This window comes from Hakea prostrata, chromosome 2, assembly GCF_041222555.1.
Source record: "Hakea prostrata isolate BN-2017 chromosome 2, UWA_Hpros_2, whole genome shotgun sequence".
Classification (NCBI taxonomy): domain Eukaryota; kingdom Viridiplantae; phylum Streptophyta; class Magnoliopsida; order Proteales; family Proteaceae; genus Hakea; species Hakea prostrata.
Genome location: NC_142601.1, coordinates 30,620,819 through 30,637,593, shown reverse-complemented (window position 1 = coordinate 30,637,593; position 16,775 = coordinate 30,620,819). Strand labels below are relative to the sequence as shown.

At 38.9% G+C, this 16,775-nt stretch overlaps 1 protein-coding gene across 4 annotated transcripts in view; it reads right to left on the bottom strand.

Annotated features, from left to right (window-relative positions):
- The window catches only part of LOC149024213 (ACT domain-containing protein ACR12-like), a 63,647-nt gene extending 51,893 nt beyond the window's left edge, over positions 1 to 11,754 (bottom strand). For 2 of the 4 annotated variants that reach the window (XM_089144527.1, XM_089144524.1), the window contains exons 1-2: positions 11,550 to 11,754; positions 10,983 to 11,043 (exon numbers count right to left, since the gene is read on the bottom strand). In XM_089144527.1, coding sequence (XP_089000653.1) covers positions 10,983 to 11,043; positions 11,550 to 11,704 — 216 coding nt within the window. In that variant the 5' untranslated portion in view covers positions 11,705 to 11,754. The remainder of the gene's footprint in view (positions 1 to 10,982; positions 11,044 to 11,549) is intronic. The other 2 variants (XM_089144528.1, XM_089144526.1) reach the window with 1 other exon arrangement.
- Between the last annotated feature and the right edge of the window lie 5,021 nt (positions 11,755 to 16,775).

The window sequence follows — 16,775 nt, the reverse complement described above, 5'->3', positions numbered from 1 at the left end:
ATAATCCAATGTCTTGTTATTGAAGATGTCCTTGAACGATAGAAAACTCTTGCAAATGAAAGAGATGAAGAGAGAGAAGAAATCAAAGAATGGGATTAAGTGTCCCGTATGCACTGCCAAACTATTCATTAATCAAATCATCTCCAATTGATTGGGGGATGCATTATAATCACTTTAAAATACTCAGAAAAAGTAAATAAAATCAAAACAGAACTCTATCTAGTAATTAATTATCCTAACCTAACTCTAACAGTGAATTAAATATTAAAATTAACTACTAATCCCAAGTAATAGCATAGCCCCCTTTAGGACATTCTTAACTGCATCACAATCTTTCTTCATTTGATGGGTCCACAAAATCTTCTAGAAAACAACCCCAAACAAGGAAATATTGGCTGTGACACTGTTCACATAAACAGTGATGTGAAAACTGTCTATGATCTTTTTCCTTCTTCATTCGAAATCCTATTTTGAGTAGGGCTGTCTTATGTGATGCGCTGTTGAACCGACAAAAATTCACCATATCCTCAGGCCAGGCTGCCTTCTGAGCAATCGCATCTCAGAATCTGCTGAGCTGGTTTAGGGGCTTGTTCCTATGGTTAAATACAGACTTTTGATCTGCATCACTAGGTTCTCAATTTTGGAGGTTTCTTGGTCAGCTCGAGTTCAAGAGAAAAAACCAAGAAGGAAAGCAGGGAGATGTGAGTTGGATCTCCTTATCTTCTATTGCAGTTCTTTGCTAGCAGCAGCCATGTACTGCAGATCTTCAATCAAGGCTGATTCCACTGCAAGTACTGGAGTTAGGATTATAACCACCAAACACCTCTCTCTTCTTGCACTTTAAACACCAAGGGAAACAGTATTTGGATCTTAAGCACCAAGCACACCCAGCTACCTAGGCTTTAAACACCAACAGCTCAGTAATCTGGATGTTAAATATCAAAATTAAAGAAGGCAGCAGCCAGGTTTGCTCAATGCAAAAAATTGTCCAGTCTAATTCATTCTTCCCATCATGGTGGACTAATAGAGGCTGTAATAGCCTAACAAAGTCCCAGACTAAAAGGCACAGAAGTCCTAATATATCATCACTCCCAGCCATATGTGTGGTATCTTAATCCCTATTGAAGCACTAATAGAAGAAATAAAGATGACCTATATGCTTAAATTAAACCAATATTGAGCCAGTTCAACCATAAACGCATATGCCTTAACTTAAATAAACCAACAGTGTACCAATTCATCTCTAGAGCACAAAAACAAACTAAATAATATGCTAATTTTCCTACATGGCATAGATATTCAAATTCTAGGCCCCTTACTAAATAAAGTTTGTAAACAAAGGCCCAACACCTATATCTATTAATTCTAGGATTAGTAAAACATCCTAACTAGGTTCTGGGTCTGCATGGGAAGACTTTCCCCCATTAAAACCTTTATGTCTGACAAGATAATTCCTCCCACCTTCTCCTCATCCTTAAGTTTTACGTTTTTTCTGTTTGTGCCTCCTTTGTTTCCTTTAGCAGCTATCACAGATGTTGAGCTCCAAATCTCTGATCGGTTGTTGGTGCCTGGTGGCCTAGTATAGGTGATAGATGACCAAACCCTTGATCAGATTGATTCGGAGATTCCTGCTCCTTGTGTTCGCTGATCATGGAGTGGTTTCTTGCTATATTTCTTGTACTACCTAAGTACCTTCTGTGTTCTCTACTTGATCACCAAAACAGTGACATTGCTCCACTACTGCACCTAGCCAAAGCCGCAACTGGGATTTTACACAGCCATAGAAATAAACTTATGGAGGTTTAGGGTGAGCAAATCTCATAACGGTTGCTATAATTCCTAATCCTCAAGTGAATCCCCTCAAATGTCACATGGAGATGCTTTGATTTAAGTTTTAGAGCACCATTATAAGAATGATGCTTCTCTATCTAATGCACCTTTGGACTTTAATGAAGTATTTTGATCAACACAGACACCAGAGGGCTCCAAGAGGGAAATGATAGAACACTAGGGTTTTCAGAGTCAACCATTGAAGGAGATCTCATTTCAAGAAACAGTTTGCCTGGTAAATTGACAATTACTTATATATCAATAAGAAACTGAACCAAATTCAAACAATGGCTTTGCTAAATGAATTAAAATGCAGATATCTTCACATCAGTACTGAATCGCTCACATTCTAAGTTCCCCCTCTGGATGAGACTATTGTCGAATTTGTGGTCCCACCTGATGCAGATCCAGTACTGAATTGGACTATCTTCATTGGGAAACAACCTAGATTTGATAGATAAAAAAGTTGGGCCTGTCTCTAGATTTTGTGGTCATGGTCCTATTTTATGAGCCTAAGAGTTGAGCATCTAGGTTAAGTACGAAAATTGTTTATTAATTGGTTCAAGTAGTCTAATTGTAAGGACAGGAGGTTCTTTCCTTATGTTTAATTTCATATTCAAGTGTCCAAGTTCTAGGTTCAGTACAAGTCCCAAGTCAAGTAAGTTTTCAAGCTGTATTTCTTTTGGGGTTTTATTTCCTATTACTTTTATGAGTCGTAAGGCTGATTAGCCATCTATTCATACCCCTTTTGAAGGATGAGTAAAAGAATCAGTTCACTTTGTGCAGCTTCTGCCTTGGGCTCTAGGTTTTTTCCCTTCGTGGATTACTCATTTGGTGTTTTAAGTCTGGAACTCTTCAGATTGATGCTTGAAGTCCAACCCTAGCACCCTAGGAATTTCATGCCCCAGGCGTTTGGAGGTTCTCAGTGGTTCAAGTATAAGATCCTTGTTTAGGCTGTGCAGTCAGCCTGCAACTCCATCTTCACTTCCTCCATTAAAGCAGAGCAGATCAAACAAGGTTCGTTCAGCAAGGTCCCAACCATTTTTTCCCCTTTTCCCATTTCCCCACCAATCCTGACTGCTGCCCGTTCAGATCTCATAAAAACCCATCAGAATTGCATCAAACTTCATATACAGCATCCTCCCAACCCCAGTGACCTTCAATCCAAAGCTCATCATTTCGACCATAAAAAACAGCAGGTTCTTGAATTTTCAAACTACCTAAAAAACCCTAAAAACAAGAACCAAGATCTAGCCTCGTTGGATCGTCAGCCAACTTGAAGGATCACCCCCCCCCCCACTACATTGTTACTTACATTCTCTACATGTTTTATCCCATTCTGATACCTATAACTCTAATTCCCTATCACTAGAAAAATTACCCCAGATCAACCAGCCCTAATTTTAACCCTTTAAAAGTTGTGGTCAAGAAGTCAATAATTTTACTGTAGTGACTCCTTATTCCTGCAATGCTTTACAACCTTTGGATTCTCAAAGCAAACAATAACCTGAGGGACTCTTTCAAATATAGCCTATTTTTAACCAAAGATATCATAACTGATATTTCAAGAAGCCCTTTCTAGCCTTTTAAGTTCACTTTGACAAGATCTTGGCTATCTGGACCTCATTCAATTAAGGCACCATGGTGTTCACCATGTACTGAAATTTCAACTGTGTATACTCAACAGTTATCTAGATTCACGCATGTGAACCTCCAATTGATTTCTAGATAATTATATTTCCAGGTGGCAGAAAACTTGGCAGATAGATGGTGATATGGGCAACAAATGCACAACGTTTGAACATCAATCTCCAAGCTGCCATGTGGAAGATATTTGGCCATCAAGATAAGCTTATCATGACAGCCATTAAGTAATACCACTGACTATTCATTTTGTCATGGAAGGCAATAAAAATCCTGGGGAGAAACTCAGACACAATCAAACAACTTATATATGCCTACTTCACATCCAATAAACATCAAGGGAGAAAGAAAAGTGATGCAATTATGTCATTACTCAAAGGAAATCCAATAAATATCAGAGCCTATATGTTTCATCCTAGAAAGAGCTGTCAAATGTGCTTCAACCAATCCATATTGATTAAGGCATTTGCATCCCAACACCATAGCAGTTGAAATTTAGTCGAACTTTAGAACCAGATAAAGCTGGGTCTCAATTAGCTCTGTTAATGGCAGGGTATAGCAAATCCACAATTATGATCAAATTGAATTTCTCAAGGGCATGAGAATTAGCAGCAATAGATAGTTGGGCCAGGATTTGAACCAATATGGATCCATTTGGTAAGACCCATTTCAACCACAACAATAAGAAGAAGCCTTGTCCCAACTAAATGGGGTCGGCTACATGGATTATTGCCTTCCAATCAGGTTTGTTTGAGGCCATGCTAGACACGACGCCTAAGCAATGCATATCCTTTCTCACCACTTCTCTTAAGGTTATCTTAGAATCTACCCCTAGCTCTTCTAATTCCTTCAATTTGGATTATATCACTTCTTCGTATAAGGGCATTTACAGGCCTCCATTGAACGTGGTCGTGCCACCTCAAATGACTTTCTCGTAGCTTATCTTATTGGAGCTACTCCCGGACCAACTCTAATATGATCATTCCTTATCTTATCCTTCCTAGTTTTGCCACTCATCCATCTTTGCATCCTCATATATGCCACACCAAGTTTATCTATATGATTCTTTTTAACAGCCAACAACACTCTACACTGCATCATAACTGATGGACCAACGGTCCTATAGTATTTTCCTTTAAGCTTTAAAGGAATGCATTGATCACACAAGACCCCAAATGCACGTCTCCACTTCATCCACCCTATTTTAATTCTTCAGAAAACATCATCCTCTATATCACCTTTGTTATTTATGGCTGAACCAAGGTACTTAAAACAATTGCTCTGAGGAATCTCCTTGTCATCAAGTTTCATCACCTCATCATTTGTCTGATCATTACCAAAGTTACAAACTAGATATTCTATCTTCGTTCTACTTAGTTTAAAGCCTTTTGATTCTTTTGAAAGTATGGGCTAAGGTTTTTCTAATTAGAATAGTATTCCATTTCCTAATACGTATAGAATTAGTTTCTTATTTCTATTTGTTTTGTATTTCCTTTTCCTACTCAGAGTGGGACTTAACTAGATGTAACTATAAATATACCCTATTGGGGCCTATGAATCAAATAACTTTGAGCAATATCTCTCCAAATTACATCATGGTATCAGAGCCATGTCAGACTTGAGACACTAACAACCGATCGCAAGTCACAGCAGGCCATCGCAGGTTTCAAAGAACTAGAAAAGCTTCCACCACCATCTCTCACCTCTGTAACTTCATTCCTACCTCCTCAGTCACCCATAACCACCATCACCTACCCTTGTAGAACCATTCTAGCCCCAATCAAACTCCTATACCCCTTCTGTAAACCTAGCGATTAATCCTAGAAGAGTCGCTGCAACTCTCTAACTCTTCTAGGGCCATTGTCTGCCCATTTTTAGTCCCCAACCTACTCAAGATCACTCCTAGGAGTGTCGCTACTTCTTGAAACTCTCCTAGGATGATCTGAACTTTAGAAATAAGATTTTTTTTTTTTTTAATTCTGTTTGTTTTTTAGTCTGCGATGGCGTTTAGCTTTCTTTTCTTTTTTTTTTCACCCAAATAGCCTTCTAAACCCATCGTCTACTACATTCAAACCCTCCAATGTGTCTAGAGTCTTCAACGATGCTTAAGAATGGTTCTTGGTGCATCGCAGGTAGCAATGAATGTTTTCTAAGTTCACAAGGGCCTGTTTTGTAAATTTAAAAAGTTGCAAGGGGCTGTTTTGTAAATTTGAGAAGTTCTAGGGATCTTTTAGTAAATTTAGATATTATCAGGGGTTTTATGTAAATTCAAATAGTTCCATGGGGTATGTTGTAACTTCAACTAGTTCTAGGGACCTATTTGTATATTATAATAGTTTCAGAGAGCTATTTGTAAATTCTAAAAATTTCAGGGAGTAAACTTGAGTAATTTGATCCTGCTATGGTTGATCCCACATCCTTGTCTAGTACATCTGAAGAGTCTCCCATGTCTTCCATTCATAGGGATCGTGAGTTTTTTCTGCTCCAGATGAAATTACCTTAGATGGTCTCATTCAATTTCCTTTGTTATTGGTACTCGTGGTCTTGCTGGCTTGATGGGACTTCAAACAAACCATAGGATGCTTAGAAGAGCTAAAATAGAGAAAATGGGACTGAAAAGACCACTAACAGTTAGGCAGAATTGAAAGTTTGCCACTGCCTACTGTTAACACTAAAGAGAAGTATGGGAATTTTGTCTCAAGTCATGTACCAACAAAATGGGTCCATTAAGTTGGCCGATTACAAAGGATATCCATCCAATGAAAGCATAATACCTAGATAACCCAACCCTAGGCCTAACCCAGTTTGGTGCTGGAACTGCATCACATGGGAGGAAGAGTTTTTATTTTAATTAGTTTTGGGTCCAATACTAGAGGGGTTTAGGACTTGTATTGACCATCTAGACCCCCTTGTGCCGCACGATGGGAAGACTAAAGCAGACGAAATTATTGAAATGCTTGGCAAAGCTGCTGCTGCTTCTCTCTCTTCTGCATGAGACTATCCTAGTATTTGAAATCTAGGTGAACCTTGGTGAGCAATATCCAGGTTCATATGCTCCTTGGTGTGTAATATCCAAGGTATTGGTAGAGGTTTAATATGTAATATCCAAACCATTATTTTGATAGTCGAATCAATCCAGGTAGAAGGACCATCTTCCCTACAAGTTGATGCCGTTGGAGGATTGCAACTCCACAACATAAGCTTCTAGAAGAACACAAGCAAAATGTTTCTAGTGAATTTTCTGCCCAGCCCAACCAAGTATTGAATCACTTTCCTCTAAGGGCACATTAGCACCACCATTAACGTAGGATCAATTCAAAATTCACCCACATAATATCTCTGATGCAGATCTAGCATCAAGTTGGCCTATTTTGCTTTGAAATCAACCTAGGGTTGATAGATGGGTGTTAGGTCTCTGTTTAATTTGTTTGTGTGGTAATGGACCTACCTATGGGCCCAAAAGTTCACTGTCTAGGGAAGTACGAAAATATCTTAATGAATTGCTTAAAAAAATGTAAATGTCTAATAGTTATGAGGATAAAACACTCTTTTCTCATGTTTTTATTTTTATTCCAGTTTTGGGTGTCATAGCCTAAGTTAATTAGTATGTATTTTGAGTTAGTTTCTAATTTCAAGTTAGAGTCCAGGTTGGAGTCCAAACCAGATTAGGACTCCAGCATCTTATGTATAAATGGACCCCTTCACTCAATGGGGAGAGATGAGACTAAATATTGAATAAGGAAAGCTTCTCTTTTAGTAATTCCTCTTATGCTTGTTAGTAAGTCTTGGTTCTGTCAATCGGGAATTGAATATCGAAGGCTGAGAAGGGTTCTACTATGCCGTTGTATGAAGATCAAAGTTCAAACTTCATTTTCCATTTGAGTATTCCATCCTCAAGGCTCCATTAAAGTATTACTAGCAACCTACATCAATCCCCTTCTTGTACCACAGTTCTTCAATTTTTCTTGAATTTTTGGAAACTGACCTTGAGCCACGGCATGCTCCCTCAGACTCTGCTTATGCAAAAGCCTTTGGCACCAAGTTCACCCTTTTTATTATTTTGAAGTTCCCGAGAAACCAAATTTAAGGTCAGATCTACGCCAATCTAACCGTTATATTTGTCCCACACTTTAGACGCTCCACACCCCCCCCCCAAAACCCTAGTGACCTTAAATCTCAGCTTAACCCCATTCTAACCATCCAATTTCAAGATATGGATTTTTTTTGAATTTTCGTACTCCCTAGAACCCCCAAAACCAGAACCCTTATATCTTCCAACTTAATCATCATCCTAAGTCCTAACCCAACCAAACTCAAGGAGATCATATATTTTATAAAGTTACATACATCTCCAAGTTTTGCCCATTCCCATAACTTTTAATCCCATATCTAAAGAATCTACCCCATCCCATGATTCTAAATGATGGAAACCAAGTCTAGGGCTACAGGTATTTTAGTACTTCCCCTAGACATCGGGTTTGCCCAAGAAATTCCAGCAAAGAAGAATGCAATTTCTAGGGTTTCAAAGGATGTTTCTCACTTTAGAATTCAGTCACAGTGTGAACAAGGTTCTGGGTATCTGCAGGATTCAGATTTTTGGGTTTTAGAGGGTTCCGCCAAGGGGAAAATAAAGGCTAATCCTTGCTGGTTCTGCTGCACAGAAATTGATTTCTATCGATGTTCTACCAATCAGATTAGAAATTGATTGAACAAATCAAATTTCAAGATGTAGGATCAAGCGTTTGCCGTTGCTTCAAAAGTCCGGACCTGTGGAGATGGTGCCACTATATTTCTTTATACCTTAGCCAGCATACATCACAGTTCGACCATGGGTCTTGGGCAGACCTAGGGCAACCTTAGTACCCCCGACAAGGACCCTAACAATCCCCCCAGATCTGAGGCGAGATCTTTGGACACCTGACCTCAATCCCGACGAGGTCCAAAAAGCCCCCTCCCCAAATAGTGCCGGTGGGGAGACTCGAACCCGCGACCTGCTGTATCTAACACCACTTGTAAGTGCTTGCCATTACTCCAAAAGTCCGGACCTGTGGAAATGGTGCCACTATATTTCCTTATACCTTAGCCAACGTGCATCATGGTTCAAGCCTGGATTTGGGGCAGAAATAGGGCAACCTCCCGATGAGGTCCCCAACACAAGAACTTCAAAATGTTTGCAGAATCACAAGATAGAAGATGAAGTGCAAGTTTTCAAAAGTTAGGGAAGTAGGGATAATAGGGTGCTCTTGGGGTTAATGCGATCCTAATGGAGGTGAAAGGAGGGCTTAAAAGGGGCTGTGAAACAAGGTTTAACAAGGAGAGCTATGTCACAAGGAAGAAGGGGGAAAGGGGGAGGGCTACGGCTGCTAGGTAGACGGGGAAAACCAGGCTGAAATCGAAGGGAAAGGGGCAAGGGGCATTTGCAAGGGGTTCAGGTAGTTTTCTAGGTTAGGCAATAAAGGAAGGGGCTGGTAAGGCTACGGTGGAGAGGGGAGAGGCTCTAGGGTTGAGCAGGAAAGGGGGAAGGGGTGGGGGAGCTGTTGTACTTAGTTTTAGATGAAGGATGTTGTGCTTGATTGCTTTGATGGCTTGAATACTTGATTGCAACAGAGGATGGAAGGTTAGAATACTCTTAATAGACAACCGCAAGGTCCCCCTCAAAGGAACTTTGCCAACCACTCAGGCAATAAACACTCAATAGTCTTTAATCATTAAAACTGAAAGTTACATTACATGAATAGGCTATTTATAGCCTAAAAACAAAAGACTCTAACTGGGGTTGGGAATGCCTAAAAGATAAGGATCCCAACTCTGGACCATCACACTCATAAAGGAACCAAATTACTACAAGACAACAACCCTAGGATTAGAATCTTACTAACACATCTTTAAGTTATCTTTAAAAGCGTATGCTAATTAGATAACTTAGGACTCAAGCAACAACTTTAAATCAAACTAGACTCTCTAAACAAACCAAACTTGACTCAAACTGGGAACTCAAAATAAAATCAAATACACAAATCACGGTTTGAAGTGATTCTAGCTCTCAAAAAGGGGGGCAAATGCCTAAAATACCCCCCCAAAAGGGATTTGGCCAGCTTAGGGTGGCTTTTGGGAGCCATCCTGGGGGCCCCATTTGTGGTTTCAGCCAGGGGAAGTCTTTGTGTTCACATCACTTAATCTCTCCAAAACTAACACCACATCATCCTTGATACTATTTCGTTTCAATAAACCCAACCAACGAATTTAGAAGGCACCAACCACATCCATTCCTACTAGAAAATTCTTCCCATCACAATGTATATCACAAAGACCCCCATATTCCATAGCCAAAATTTTAGGAAACCCTTTCTTTGGCCCATATGAATGGGTTCTCTTAAAGATCTTAGAAGAAGTGACCCTCGTTCAATTGGGGCTGCACAATCTCTAAAACCCTAGATCCAAGCATTCTCTTGAATGTCCAAATTCCCCAAGAAAGGTTACCCCCCCCCCCAAACCTAAAACCTATCCAATCTAACCGTAGGAATCCTACAATATTTGGACGACATGCATCCCACACCAAAACCTTCATCCATTCCAAGTTTCAAGCAAATCCAACCACCACAATTACGTCTCCTGATTACCCTGCCATCTTTCAAAGACCCCAAAATCCTAATTTGTTTTCAAGATACCCATATCTATCAATTAGAATTGTTTCCAACTTGAAAAAAATCCTTCGTTTGTTACCTATTCCTAGCACACTCTATCATTCTCCTCTAGAACTTCCATTGCTTAACCCTAACAAAGACCTATTTTCCCTAAGATTGGATTTCATGTAATCCTTCGATTTCCAAAATTCGAGTTGATTCAGCTACAAGATCTTGGCTGTCAGCCTTGAATTCTATTAAGGCTACATCACAAGCAAGGATACCAAGGTGACACCAGAAATGTGCCAAAGTGCCTTGACAAGTAGGGGTGCTTTAATATAAAGGTATACCTACCCATGAAAGATGACAATAATTGGTAATTACCGTGATCAGTGATGAACCATGCTATTAATAAAAGTACATATCTATATGCCAATACACAACTTGATGTTTGTAAATAGTCCTTCGGGACAATAATCATAAAGTCTTACTAGGATCCTCATGTGTATAGACATCAAGATGATGTTGAAGCAAGACTACAGTAAAATGACAAATGATAGCGGGGATCGGTGATCCACAACCAATAGATGCATAGCTCAGAGGTAAGATGCAAATTCCAATTATGAAGATTGACTTTGCTACCCTATTGTGTAATCCATATTCTCCAAACTAATTCAAAGTTCAGGATTGTAACACTTTCAACAGCATCTGACATATAAAGTACAACAAACAATAATTGAAAACAAACTACTATAAATGTAAAGGTAATTGGTGAAAAAAAATGGTTTCCGAACAACTACTTCCATTCCTTTCCTACTCAATGAATAAGAAATATAGAAAAGTAAAGCTACGAAAATTCTTTGCAGAAGGGAAGTTATCACTCACCGAAGAGGAAATTCCCACTGCACCTGTAGAATTAATAGAAGTTTGCAGCCTCAGACTGTTCCTACGAAACCATTATACCTTCAGTAATAAGAACAAGTTGTCGCACAACTTTGTTAAATGAAATGAATAGAAATATGCAGTAGTCACACAAAACCCAGCCCCTTGTCCACGAAGAGAAAGACTTTACGAAGAAAAGAAGAGAGAAATATGCAGTAGCCGTGACGACACCCAGCAGCCCCCTCCCCCAACAGAAGAAAAAAAAGAAGCCGGATAAAAGTAAGTCTTAACTCACAAGCTATACAGGAGACTAGTTGAGGGGAGATGATAGCAAGAAAAATGATAAGAATTTATTTTCTTTTCTTTATTTCTGTGAGATATACGAACCAAGATTCCATTTGACTCCACAACTAATCAAAGTGTTGGACTAATTTAACCAGCCAAAACCACTGCCTGGGGGAACCAGTAAATCATAAAATCAATGGGAAATGGAGTAGAAAACAAGCACAAAAAGTGAAAAGCGATCAAACAATCGGGTGATTTAGAGGAGCAATTAAAGATCGTTCTTACTTTCTTGTTGAGAAACCGATTGCAGATTGAACAGGTCCATAAGAAACTGCGGGAAACACAGAAACATCCAACGGTGAGACCTGAGAAGTCAAGCTACAATGCGAAACTTTACATCGACAAACTGAGGACGAGATGAGAGCGTTTGCGACTGCCATAGCTCGACGACGATTTCTTACTACGTCTCCCAAGATTGTGTTTCTCCTAGAATGGAAGTCTGCAAGTTGGGAGGTTCTGTATTTTAATCGAAAAAGCTGGCTTCAAAGGGCCCACACTAGAGTTTGTTTCAGTCATTCTACACGTGGAAATAAACAATTGGGAAATAAGTCCTTTTGTGACAAGAAAGTTTTTACTAGCCAATGGAAGGATAGTGCAGTGGTTGAAAACTCACCTCTCAGTGGAGAGATTGTGGGTTCAATCCTTACCGGTGGCATATGTAATTACCCCAACCCCAATTTCCCTATATATAAAAAGCGCCTTTGTTACAAAAAAAAAAAAAAAAAATTACTAATTTTAAAGAAATTTTGGCAGTTAGACCAAAAAAAAAAAGAGATTTTGGCAACCGTAGAAAGGGTTTTCTTTTTTCCGAATTAAAGCTTTTATTTTGATAATGTCGAAGGACTTTTCCACCTGTTTTACCGAGACAGAATTGTTTGTCCATCAATTTCTTCGATTAGTTCTTGGGACAGACCATCCGAGGGCTGTTTAGTTGGCAATGAGCCAATGACCATCCTCTTAGGCTTTAGCAAGAGGTCCTCCTACTGGTTATAAGTTTTGGTATAAAAATTTTATTGTAATATTTTATATTTTTTTACGAGTGCCCCTCGGACTTCAACCCAATCTGATGCAAAAGTTGTTCTCATTTCTTCCCCAAACTCGTGCGTAAAGTTTTGTACCCAACCCCGTATGACTAAGTGGATCAATTGATGATCGTATTGTAAGCCTCTCTAGACCCGTCCTTAATCATGACTATTAATTTTTTTTTAGAGCAAATTACACAGGCACCCCAAAATAGAGGCCTTAAAGTATTGACACCCCACTTTATGTTTAAAAAACACAAAGATTCCAAAATTGAATTTTCCTTAAATATATTTGTCCAATTTGTCACTGAAAACCTTTCAGACATTGTTTATTATAGGGATATTTTTAAAAAAAAAATAGTGATTTAATTGTTTTTAGTGATAAATTTGACAAATATATCCAATGAAAATCCAATTTTTGGGTCTCCATGATTTTTAAACATAAAGTGAGGTGTCAGTGCTTTAAGGCCTCCATTTTGGGGTGCTAGTGCAATTTGCTCATTTTTTTAATAGAACATGAACACATTGTTGTGTCTCAGATCTAATCCTAGCCCCGATCTAGTGGGTATCTCCCGAGGAATCTCCCAAGCAAGAAGATGGTAAACCTGCAAAAGAGGTTAGACGCGGGCAAACTAGGATGTTGGGCAACCGCCTTTGATGGCTAAGTAGTCGAGGATCAGATTAAGGTCTCGAGCGAGCGCTGCTCAGGAATTCACTAGAAAATGTTCGTCTCTTACCCAAGGAGTGGGTCCTTGTTAAATAGTGCATAAGTTACCTTGTTTAAACGCGATAGGATCTCGACCATGGGCTCGATTACAGGCATGCCCAGTTGTCCCTGGATGGACTTGCCGCTTATGTTATCCTTACCTTTTTTGCCTTTGCGCAAATGGAACATACCGTACTCATTTGGTGTGACCGAGATCAGTCCCGACCAACTAGCCGAGTATCTTGTTAGGTGCATTGTTCGGGCAAAGATCCAACTAATTACCAGTCTGCGTCCCGTATTTGTGTATCTCTCGTAACACTAGCCCCCTAGCCTATGTGATGGTTGACATCATCGTATAGGATAGAGTCAGTTGGAATGTAGATTGATATGACACGTCTCAGCTGTCGTATTTCACAAGTTATGATCCCAATATTGGGATAAATACAAAGTATTATCACATACTGTGATAATAATTTTCTTGAGGGAAATAATAGGAATATTGATTTCACTGTAGCAATATTTAATTTAATTTGCCTTTAATTTGGATACAATATTTCTAATATTTGCATATTGGAACCAATATTTGTCATTTTATACATAATAGAATTATGACATTTATTATTTATGCATAATTATCTGATCGTATGCAATTTCAGTATATGATTCAATTGACGCATGTAATTTTTATATATGTAGTCATGCATAAAATTAAATGTCATTTGATCGATATAATTTGACTAATTAAAGATTAGCTACAACATCTTTAATTATTTAAATTATATATTAAGAGTCTCTAAATCGCATAAAGTATATGACATTCATTGTAATTAGTATATTAATATAATGGAATTTGTCCCACAGGAACTTCAGTTATATTAATTTGATTAATTAGGATGATACAACAATTTATATTTCTTAATCTACCCACAGGAATTCAGAAATGAATATGATTTGTTGGTTTCATCATTAATTAATATGGATTTATTTTAGAAAACCTAGCCCACAGGCAGTTTTTTTATATTGTTTGATTCATATTCTTCCTTAATTTAAATTGGTAAATTATGATTAATATTTATTTGGCTCAAGTCATTTATGCAGTTCTATTACCTATGAATATGTCTGATATTAAATGTGATGTTCCTGAACTAAAGGGTGACAACTATAAAGTTAGGAATGAGTTGATTCTCCTTCAATTGGGGTGGATCGACATTGACTATCCCATCCGAAAGAAGAACCACCTACCAGTTACTAATACTAGCACTAAGGAAGAAAACGATCTTTATGATCGCTGGGAATAGTCCAACCGCCTTAGCGTTATGTACATAAAAACCAAATTTTCTCTTAGTATTCGTGGTTCTGTCGAAAGGCATACCAAGGCTAAAGAATTATTGAAAGTTATTGATTAACAATTTAAGTCTTCTGAAAAAGCACATGCTATGACCCTAATTGTGAAATCGAGCCCTAGCCTTGACCCGGAAACCCTGTTGTTTGTAGGTCCGAAGACGCGAAGTGAAGGAAGAAGTCAACTATGGGCCATCTCTATGGAAGACATGGTGTTTAACCCAGAACCCATGGAAGTTGATGATGGTGTTCCATACTGGAAGCTTTGGCAGATTTGGAAATGAAACTGCACCTTGATGAAGATAAGATTAGTTGATGGACCTAAAGTCTAGTTAGACATGATTTGAAGGCATACCTCTATACAAGGTACGTCATATGTTGAATTGGGAGAAGCCCATTGGATTTGGAAGAGGTTTGGACCTTGATATCCCTGTTTAGGCCTTGCTGACATGCTTGGTCGACTGGGCCAGTCGACCAGCCCAGTCAACCAGCCAATCGACCAACAGGGACCAAATCTTTGAAGATCCTCTGTTTAGGTCTTTTGGTGCTCTATATATTAGAATTACATGTTTCTTAGCCTCTTTTGTTTCTAAAACCCTTAGAGAATGTGGAGAACCCCTCTCAAAGCCTCTCTTAGTGTTGAAGAAGATCTACTTGCAAGTTCACAAGTTCTTCATCGATTGTTCTTCTTGAAGGTTAGTAATCTCTCATACTTGTTGCTGATTTACTCTTGCCATGATCTAATCTCTGAACTGTGATTATGAAGAAGGTATTGCATCCTTGCAAACACCTCTTCTACTGTCTCCAAGGTTGGGAATGAATCTTCATTCATTCGAATGATCTTCATACTTGATTTTAACCATGATTCTTATGATTTCTTCATGAAGCCATGATCATTCCTTTGATTTGATTTTTCTAGCATGTTAGATCTGTTTTCATGGTAGACTCATGTATGATCTACTGTTTATGTTCTACTAGAATGACATCTTATCATCTCTAGTTCCTCTCTTGAGTTCATAGTTTGTTTCCATTGAAAACTATGATTTTTACCAAATTAGAAAGTCATGTTTTCAAATTAGAAAGTCATGATTTTCATCATTGTTTGGTGCTTAATCTATGCTAGTTAGTCTTAGATTACTGTTCCTAATGTTCCTTGGAATTTTCGGAGTGTTTTGAATCCCGGAAGATGAGTTCCGGATCAAAATTCTGAAATCTGCTGCATATTGTTCATCTAGTCGATTGCTTGGTTGATTGGACCAAGCTACCACCCAATCAACCAAGGCTGACAGTAGCTTTGTTCTTCGTCCAATTTGATTCGTTTGACTTCTAATCTTCTAGGTCTTTTTCCTAATGATATATTTACAGTTGTTTGGGGTTTATTTGTTAACTTTGGAACCATTCCCTTTGATCTCCAGATTTTCATAGAAGCTAATTAAGGTAAGGACATGATGCATCCAAAATCTACTCAGCCCTTAGATCTCCTGTGGATGACCTGCAAAAACAAACGTCAGATGTGGTCCGACCGCTGGGATCGGGAGTCCACCTTCGAAGGCCAAGTCAGTTGATGAACTTAATCACAAATGGCTCTACTGGAGCATAAAGCTAAGGAATGAATAATGAGAATACAATTCAGATTGTATCCGTCCCCTACCTTGTGAGTAGGTGATGTCTTATATAGAGTGTACCTTCGAATCTCCTTCGTTGGATGCATTTGAGCCTTCTTCGGATAGTCGTCAGATCCTAACGAATAGATTCGTTGAGTGATAGATCCCTACTAGGTTAGACTAGTAGATGACTCCTTTGATGATACGATCATTATATGGTGGTTATCCATATAATAGCGATAAGTAACAGCAGCAAAATGCTGCTATCTATTTCTTTGACGATTAGTCCATTCCGATCGTAGCAGATTAGGGTGTGCTTGTGACTGAGTTAGTTTTCTTCCTCAGCAAGCTATCTCCTGGACCCGGCTCGCTCGGAAGTGAGTCGATTCCTTTCGTCCAGACCGGGATCGAGGATCGAACCAAGGTTGAACCAGGTTCGGGACGATCCCGAGGGCTTGGTTTTTAACTGGGTACTCTGTCGAACAATAGTTTTGCATAATCCCCAACTCATTAAATTTCATATCGCATTTAATGCGGCTGTATCGGTTTTTCCTCGAGCATTGTGAGTATTTTCACTTTTTGTGGGGGTGACGCCACGCGTCCTCTGCAGCCGAAACTATCGTTGCTCACGAAATCGAAACGACGATTTTTGAGCGCCTGTTTTTGATTCTTGAGTTCAAACTTTCGAACCGTCTCTAAATCTCGATCATTGATGTTGAGTCCATCTCGATCGTACATGTCCTCGATCACTCGTGCGAGTGCTTAAAAGCGGTTCGTT